The following is a 9,115-nucleotide window of genomic DNA, read 5'->3' as shown; positions in this document are numbered from 1 at the left end:
TTCCATATCTGGTAATGTCATTATCATGTCATAACAAGCAGTATATGAGCGAGAAAGTGTCGATCTCCAGTCAAATTTGTAGAGGACTCAAACTGTATAACCAAGTAGCAAGTAATATTAGTAATCAAGATGCTTGCAAGTCATTTAACATGTTCAACAAAAGTGGTGTTGACCAGGGCTTCAGGGAAAACTTCAGGATACAACACAAAAGTATGATGACAAAGGACAAACTAGGTGGAAGAGAATTCTGCAACAAGAGGAACTGTGTCTATATCATGTATGGAGAGGCCACTTTCCACTAATCAAAGAAGTACTCAACAGCTACAGTTGTGGCTGAGCTTCAAAAAAGGTAAATAAAAAGATATATCACTCAAAAGTCCTGTGAACTGTTTCTGAAAATGCAGGTGCGAGTGTGGAGCACTTAGTTGAAATTCAGGTTTGCTGCTTCTATCCGCAACGAGTCAAACAGGACTGTAGAGATATAACGCTCCCCAGCACTGGGAAAGATTACCTAAAAAGAAAGAACAAACAGATGGCATTAAAAGGGGAACTGATGGAAGTCAGATTCATCTGTATAGAACAAGAAAATGCCTACTATTATGATAGGCTGCCAAGACTAATCTAAAATGTCAAGGACCGCAACCCAAGTAATGCCTGAAATAGATTGTATCTGCAGTTTACATGTCAATGTGGGATACACTTTAGTAAACTTAAAGTGGATTATAATTTCCAGCATAAGGTGAAAGCCTTTAAGGGGCAACAGAATACAAGCCAAAGGGAAAACTTGTTGGTCTTTTTATTTGGAATTTTTTTCTCAATTTCTGATCATCGCTTTGATTGCTAACGCTCACTTCGGTCTGACTTAAAGGATCTTGTGTTCTTTGTCATACCTGGATTTGAAACAGAAATAAATGGACTGATATATTTGCAACTCTTTTATGGATATAGCTTGGAGCATTTGCAGGTATCAGAGAGAATAGGGTCTAATAGGGGGTTTGGGGTTGACAGATGACATTGGAAATCCATACATGCTCAAGTTTATCCCCAAAGCCAAAACGTCATATATCTGTTTAGGCCTTGGCTGTAAATCTGCTGTTCTTCACTTGCCTTTTTATATTTGACATATCCTGTCTGCTTTAGCAATAGGAAGCACAGAAAAATAAAATCTTCAAAGCAAGAGAAATAAGTGGATGGGCGCAACCCTATAATAACAAAGACATAACCTAATCCTGAACTGATAGGTGATATCACATTTCAAAAAACATGTCAATGAAATAAGAGATCTGTAGCTTGTCCACAGTTTTCACCCTATCGCCCCAAAAAAATAATAAAGGATAAAAAATAAGGAAAAAAAAATCCAGAATATTGTTGCAGATTTACCTAAAGTGAAAATTCCAGCTTGAATCACAATTAAGTATCTTAGACATGAGCAGTCGTTAGGAAAACGAAATGAAGTATCCTTAGTATAATGGATTGGTCTACAGGAGAACAAGGAAAACTAGAAACTTAATTTTTTTGACATAAGGGTGTTCAAGTAGTCAATAGAATGACCAGGGTAATAACTGATATGCTGAATTGGAAAGCTTTTCAAGAAGTTGAGCAGTTAAAAATTAACTGCAACATCTGCATCAGCTAAGAAAAAGTTCAACTTACTACTATGAGTTTTCCAGCATATTCAGGCCTTCTTCCTAACTTTATCGCAGCAGCTGCAGCAGCACCTGAAGAAATGCCCACCTACAAACCCGAGAGTCAACGTGATATATATTGAAGCAAAAACATGTCCGTAGTGGTTGGCCAGAGAAGAAAGGGTTAGAGATGCCTTCGAAACTTTCAACTTACTAGCAAACCTTCCTTGAGTGCAAGAAGTTTTGTCGTTTCAATAGCTTCATCACTTGATATCTAAAAGGGGCCAAGAGAAAAGAAGAAGCAAAATATGACATCAAATAGAAAATTATGTTGCAGGAAATCATTAAATGGAAATTGGAATGAAAATGTTTATGTGCCTCTAAAATATCCCAGCATATGCACCCAGCAAACATATTTCCTAGACTACATTTTACTTGACACACCAATGCATTTTTAAGCTTTTGAAAACAAAGACGGTCTTTCAACAGATAATGACTTAAGTAAATACTTTTCAAGAAAAGTATCAACAAGATAGATTTAGAACCAATGTACTGAAATAATCAAAAGAGATGATGTCATTCCTCGAAGCAAAACTTCTACAATGAAAAAGAGAAGCTTTGCTAGAACTTGAGGAAAAATATTTAGAGGGCCAAAATGCTCTGTACTAGTCCAATATAAGATGTCTACTTTTATGTCGGTTCTAGACTTTTTGTCCTGTTATAGCATGTGCTACCAAGTGAGAATAAATGCTGTTGGAGAACATCAACTGTTACATAACCAGATTATACATGATAAAAATAAGCAAGACTTGATGAACTGATGTAAGATCCTTCAAGGGGCCAATATATGTAAATAGTAAAAGAAAAACCAGAAAAGCAAACAGAATTTGAGCATATGTTCTCATTCTATGGCACCAAAAGTTTAAAGCAAAAGCTGACAAGGAATCTTGTCAGAAGGGCCGAATGTAGGTAAATGTTGAACTCAAAAAGGAACTAACTATCTAATCTAACTTTTTCAATATACAAAAGATAGCAGATATTGGGGGATTTCCACACTCATTCTAGATGAACCAGGAACTTGATCAAAGTTATGACTCCTCAAAGCCATTCTAGATAGCACGGTCATTCAACCAGTTTCATGAGTCCAAAATAAATACTTAAAAATGCATTTGTTGGACTCCAAAACAAGGTAAACTGTAAGGAGAATCATTTGAGCAGATTAACTACACAGAATAGTACATACTTGAGGCCAATGCGTTATAGACATGCCTCAAAAGCTTTCTTTAAGCACATTCTTCAGATATTTTATTCTTGTTTTCCATATATAGCACTAGAACATCCAAATTTTACTACATTAGTGCATAAAATATCAAGAATCAATTTGAAAAAACTCTAATTTCTGCTAAACAACGATTTAATGAGCCTAAAAGATCAAAAAATAGTGAACAAGGAGAATTTGTACGAAAAGACTTATAATGACTTCTAAAGCATTTTCCACACTCTGCTCTCATTAAAATATGGAAAAAGAAAAGAATGTGGATTAACCATCTCTTGGCACTTTATCTTCCATTAAAAATATGGTTCTATTTATGACGATTTAGTGCAATTTTGATACAAATAAAAAAAAAAATTTGTCCACACCATTATCTACAACACACCAGATGCCGAGTATTCTATTTAACTTTCATAATACAGAATTAATTTCTTAACATAGAAGAGTCCACCATTAAATCCAGGTTGAACATCCAAGAAGGTATGAAAAGAATAGAGTGCCCATAAATATATAAATACAATGACCTGTGCAAGATATTAACATACAAAGTTTCTTCTGGTGTCTCATTGTTATTATGTATCAAGGAAATAATCCTAGGTTAGATGTATTAGTAGACATAGCAGCTTAATCAATCAAGGAGGAATTCTAGATCTTTATACACTTAGCAGCGATGCTACTTGTTCAATCTAGTAGACAATGTCATCATGACGGTCAGAACCAAGGATATACATTAGAATAAAAAAGCAAGATCTGGATAAGGAAGTCTTCTCTTTATTATCCATCTTCATTAGACTGTTTTATGCACATTACTTTTTCTTCCTAAAGTGCAAGTATAATGTGCTTTTGTGACAAAAATACAAATGGATGAAAGGATATAGTAAATAAAATTTCATACTTGATTCTATTTCACTTTCATGCATAATTTTCTTTCATGAACATGAGATACAAAAAGATACAAATTACTTACTTGAATAACTTCATCAAGTATATTGATGTCTAAAACTGGAGGGATGAAGCCAGCACCAATTCCTTGAATTTTATGAGGACCTTTCAGATCAATACAAAAAATTTGTAACTGGAAAACATGAGTTATCTCAAAAATAGGATAAGAGCTTCATTAGACTCATTGCAAATCAACAATTGTTATTTACAATATTATCAGAAGTCAGAACCAAAAAGAATGAAAAGTAGGATAAAGCAGCATTACCAATAAAAAAGGTAAACATCAATTCATCAAAACAGAACACTTATATTGTGTGATTACAACACAACAAAAGGAAGCACTTGAAGAAGTGATGACTGAAATGTAGGAAGATCAACAGGCACATATCATAGGAAGAAGAGATAGTGAAACAAAAAGCTTTTCACTAGGTGCTTGAGTAGCCTTTATTAGTACTCTAGACATCCATTAATGATTTTATGCATATTAAACCAACTCTTTATCGAGGATCAAGTAACAGGACATTAAGAAAAAAAACTGTTCCAAGTTAGATCCAAGATCAATCAGGTGTGTGAGAAAAAGATGCAGCACAAAGTTAAGGTTGCCCTCCCTTTATCTATTCTGTGTTCTGGGTGCCATGATCATTACCAGTCAAAAGTTTAGTTAAATATGAGAGACATACACTCGTATGCTTGAACAGCTCGAGGCCATAGCCATCAAATCAATATATGCTTTTAACCAGATCTAATTGAAAATAAAGCCAGAATAGCAGAAAAATCAAAATGTTTCTGAATCCTACTTCTAGAACAACAAAAATGACAGTAGAAAACAATTCAAAACTCGCTGTATATGAAATATGGTATCATTAAAGGTTTTTCTCAGTGCTGAGCAACTTTGAATGAAAAACGTATATGTTCAATCATGAAATTAACTTGTTCCTATTAAGTGGCTCAAGAACTAAGATTAAATTTCTCATTTTACATGACTCAAAAAATATGAAAACTCCAGCCTATTTTTTTCCAATTCTCCTAAGGAAAATTCAATTTAAGGGAACTATCGACTTCCATATATAGTCTGCAACTATACTTGTAATTGAGTTTAAGAGATGAGAACTTCATAAGGGCTTATGAGTTTTCAAATCCAAGTCATGGACTCTAAAACACATTCAAGACACTAATTTGAGATAACTAATATTTGTCAAGCAGCCTTAGGATAATCAAAAAGTTATGAACTAGATGCAAAATGAGACATTTCACATGAGAAATGTGATCTAGTAGAGAGGATTTGATCGACAAGGACATGTTATCACCAAGTCATTTATTCGAGTGTATTATGCACCTAACCTAACAGTAAAACAAGCCTAAGAGCAAACAATCTTGAACATAATAAAGACCATAAAAGATGAGAAAAGCTAGATCTAGATTATAATCACCTGGTTTTTCTCCACTCAGTATTGCACTTTCAGCAGGTTCAATTCCGTATACCTGTCAACAATAGTTTACTCAAGACAATAACGACAATGAATAATTAAATAGACAAAAGAGGCATCAGAATAATAAGAAGAAGAATCTGACTTTGATGTCCGCATTCTTCTCCTTAAGAAACTTTCCGGCACCAGTAACTGTACCCCCAGTTCCAATTCCTGCAACCAGTGCGTCAACTTTCCCTTCAGTGTTTTTCCATATCTCTGGTCCAGTGGTTTCGTAGTGTATCTACACATTGAGAAATGCTAAGTGGCATATTGCGATCATCTGTATTCACTTTATCTGGATGTAATGTACCTTTGGATTAGCAGGGTTCTCAAATTGCTTGAGAAAAAAACAATTTGGTGTTGCCTCCATTATTTCCTCGGCTTTCTTGAGAATTCCATCAATACCTATTGCTGCATCGGTGATGTATAACTCAGCTCCAAAAGCACGGAGGATAATCCTTCTTTCGAGACTATACGTGTGTGGCATAACTATGATAAGTTTGTAGCCCCTAGTTGCTGCAATGAATGCAAGACCAATGCCAGTATTACCGCTGGTCACCTCGAGAAGGACCGTCTTCAGCCACCAAATGTCCATATCCAAAACCAAGAGTACATCGTTAGTACAAAATTTTAGTGAAGTTGAACGACCACAAATGGGGCCCATAACCTTTGTAGTTTTTCTTGAAAAGAGGACCAATTTTTTGTCATCAGTAACACAATACAAACAAAAAGTTTCCACAGTAATTGTTTCATCTTTTAAAGATCCACCATACAAAGTATATAATTTTGGTGGAAGAGCATAAAGATGGATACAAGTGCAAATTTATACTCATGGTCTTCAAGAAGTAAAATGTGAAGTTAAAAGAAGAGAGATGGAAAAACTTAACTAACCTTGCCAGGGGTAATTAGACCCTTCTCTTCTGCATCTTTTATCATACTGTATGCGATCCTACATTTAGGTAAGGAGAGATACAACATGTTCACTTGGTCTATTGACATCTATACTCAGCATGCAGGAAACAAGACGTGGAACCACTGGGACAATACAGTGAGAAAAATTTTTCAGAAGAAGAACCAGTTATAAGTGGAACATTTTTACCTGTCTTTTACACTTGAGCATGGATTCATAGTCTCCAATTTGGCAGCAATACGTGCAGCACAACCATCCACAACATTCTTGAGATATACCATTGGGGTATTCCCTATGAGCTGTAAACAGTAAATATAGCAAACAACAATCATGCTTTCTTATCTGCCTTCAGAAAATAACCAATCAATAACAAAGGTTTACAAGAAAAATAATTACTTCAGTGATGTTATTCGCAATTCCATACTTCTCTTCCATTGATAAGTCAGGAGTCACTGCACAAAGATAAGAAAATATTGCACAAAGATAAGAAAAATAAAGTAACTACAAAGAAGAGAGTAAAATTAGATTTCAGAGATGCAAAAGTATGTATTACATATTGCAAAACTAGATGCAAAAGTATGTAAATATTGCAAAACTAGAAAGAAAAACATCTAAAAAAAATATGCCAGAAAAATGACGATGATGCCACCAAAAAGTTAAGTTCAGTGCAGATGTGTGCAACTACACATGCAAATTAGATGCGACTCATTTAGCTAAGAAGGTAAATAAAATGTCCCGAGTCATTGATAAGTTTCAATATAAGCCACAGATGGAAAACATTCAACTTTAATGCAAAATAATTTGTTAGACCATTCTGTTTCTGAGAAAAGCCAAGAATAACACATACCAAATCACAAGGGAGATTTCCAGGAGACCCTTTGCCTTTTTCACAGGACTGACAATCTATATCAGCTTCAATAATCTGTAAATGTTCTGTCATCAAGAAAACAAAAAAAACTTCAGGAAATCAATCAAGCATATATTGAGAACAGTGACTATGGATGTCAACAAGAACATATCAAATCAATCAAAGCAAAGCTCAGCCTAAAGTTTCTTTAATGGCTTCCACTCAATGAAAGTTATCCCTCTTGAGTTGCTAAACCCAACTAGTCCAAAATACTTCATAGCTGCCTCTCCAACACCCACAGTGTCCAGTTTTCAGAGCCCAAAATATTAAGGCCAAACCAAGGAGCAGCATTTATCTCACAAAATAGTCCTCCTAAGGCTTACCTCTCGAATGTGATTTGCAGAATTGGGAGTGAAAATCAAAACCAACCAGAATTAAAGGGAAACCTACCTGTGTAGTAGAAAATGCAAGAATTGTAAAGAAATAAGCTAGTTGAGAATATTTTCTCAAAGAAAAATTTGCCTACCCCCTCCCAACTCTCCCAAGCCCAAAATAATGAAATCAAGAAAGTCAGCAAAGTTTGAATATAATGAAGATTTAATACCTAAAGTAAGACATTTTTCTTTAAAATTACACAAGGGAATCTTTACCGCATTTCACAACATTCCAACCAGACTTTAATTTAAAAAACAAAAGCTCAAGTACTTTTAAATTGAAGGAATAGAACACCTAAATCCAATTCACAATCTGCAAAGTAGAAAATTACAATGAAATGACACAACATTGAGAACACAGTACAAGAGAAAATTGTTCATCCTTTGGTTCTTACTAGTTAAAATCAAGTTTGTAGAGGAACCAATATAACAGCTCATTGCAAACTTGGGATTCTACAGATAACAGCAACATATCATTACCAACTTCTCCAGATACAAAATAAATAAGCAAAACTGAATGAAAGATAAACTTGCCTCAGGTTTTGAATCTGTATATGCTATTAACGTCAATAATCAAAGAGCCCCCTTTATGCGGAAAAACCCAATAGAGCAGAATATTTTCCCAATGCCATAAACAAAATCTTGAAATTTATAGCAATACCTGCTCTAAAGTCTCCAGTCTCCACATGCCGTCGGTCTCTGATGAGTCCTTGAGATGATGAATTTGACTTTTCTAATGCATGCTTACAAATATAATATACATTTGCTAGTGGATATTGTGCCTTTGACCAAGAAAGAAGACCAAAAAAAATAACCATAAGAAAGTATGAAGACAAAAAGAAGATGAAGAAGAATGTATCCACAGAAGGGAGAAGATTGTATCCACAACAAGAAAGTTTTTTGATGTTTTTTAGATGGATTGTTGTCTTTGTGGTTTATTAATGCCGTTCAATACTTGGGAATTGAATGGACATTTGGTCTCTCATATGAAGTTAGTTGAAGTTCGCGGGAAAAGACTTCTGATTTTGTTTTTTTTGTTCTTTTCAATCCATTTTCCGTTCCACTAGTTTTCGAGAAAACTTGTAGGAAATTATTAAACCAAGCTAGTGCAATTGGTTTCTAGTACTAGGAATTTTGTTTGGTTAATATGGTGGGGCGGAGTAGAGTTCAATTTCAAGTTGTACCAGTACTAGTAGCAGTCAGGCCATGATATATATGTGTTTGTCTGTGCAAGGGCCGAGAGTCGCAATATATGAGCTGAAGTAGTACAAATGCATCTCTATTTGTGTTTTTGACTTTTTGTAAGTAGTAATTTCGGTCGTACTTTTCATTGTGTGTAGTCAAAGTCCCGCTTGATCAATAGAAAAATCCCTTTGCCTCTTTAATTGTTTACCTTGAATATTTGTCTGTGGATTTGTGATTGATTATCAATTTAGGTTCATCAGGAGGGTGGTACCAGATCTACGGTAGATTGAAGTATGACAAATCCTAACCCTAATATTATTTTTTCTGTCCAAAAACTCAAAATAAAGGCAAAATTCTATTTTTGACAGAAATAGATAATAACTCATCTTAAGATATGTAAATTACATCGATATATTGAATCTACACTTGC

The 9,115-nt window shown here is 34.6% G+C and overlaps 1 protein-coding gene across 4 annotated transcripts; it reads right to left on the bottom strand.

The window, feature by feature from the left end:
- Window positions 1-97: 97 nt before the first annotated feature.
- LOC113727488 (cysteine synthase-like) lies at window positions 98-8,646 on the bottom strand. Of its 4 annotated transcripts, none has more exons than XM_027251686.2 (12): window positions 8,035-8,646; window positions 7,067-7,152; window positions 6,616-6,671; window positions 6,409-6,518; window positions 6,201-6,258; window positions 5,620-5,883; window positions 5,413-5,550; window positions 5,271-5,322; window positions 3,866-3,945; window positions 1,840-1,899; window positions 1,654-1,734; window positions 98-511 (listed from the first exon to the last, which is right to left on the bottom strand). In XM_027251686.2, the coding sequence occupies exons 3-12, from the start codon at window positions 6,652-6,654 to the stop codon at window positions 422-424; spliced, it is 972 nt and encodes a 323-aa protein (XP_027107487.1). In that variant the 5' UTR covers window positions 6,655-6,671; window positions 7,067-7,152; window positions 8,035-8,646; the 3' UTR covers window positions 98-421. The 4 variants fall into 4 exon arrangements, with proteins under 4 accessions (XP_027107487.1, XP_027107489.1, XP_071932263.1 ...); XM_027251688.2 differs by having other exon boundaries at window positions 8,162-8,646; XM_072076162.1 differs by lacking the exon at window positions 8,035-8,646 and adding an exon at window positions 7,896-7,919.
- Window positions 8,647-9,115: the final 469 nt, after the last annotated feature.

This window comes from Coffea arabica, chromosome 2c, assembly GCF_036785885.1.
Source record: "Coffea arabica cultivar ET-39 chromosome 2c, Coffea Arabica ET-39 HiFi, whole genome shotgun sequence".
NCBI lineage: Eukaryota > Viridiplantae > Streptophyta > Magnoliopsida > Gentianales > Rubiaceae > Coffea > Coffea arabica.
This window is presented reverse-complemented; position numbering and strand designations above follow the sequence as displayed.

Bases quoted from the DNA above. Each gene is read 5' to 3' on its own strand.
- LOC113727488 (XM_027251686.2), bottom strand. From the start codon at position 6,654: ATGGAAGAGAAGTATGGAATTGCGAATAACATCACTGAA. The intron at 5,551-5,619 runs GTACATTACATC...CTCAATGTGTAG, and splicing joins AGAACCCTGCTAATCCAAAG to ATACACTACGAAACCACTGG. The intron at 1,735-1,839 runs GTAAGTTGAAAG...TCGGGTTTGTAG, and splicing joins CACTCAAGGAAGGTTTGCTA to GTGGGCATTTCTTCAGGTGC.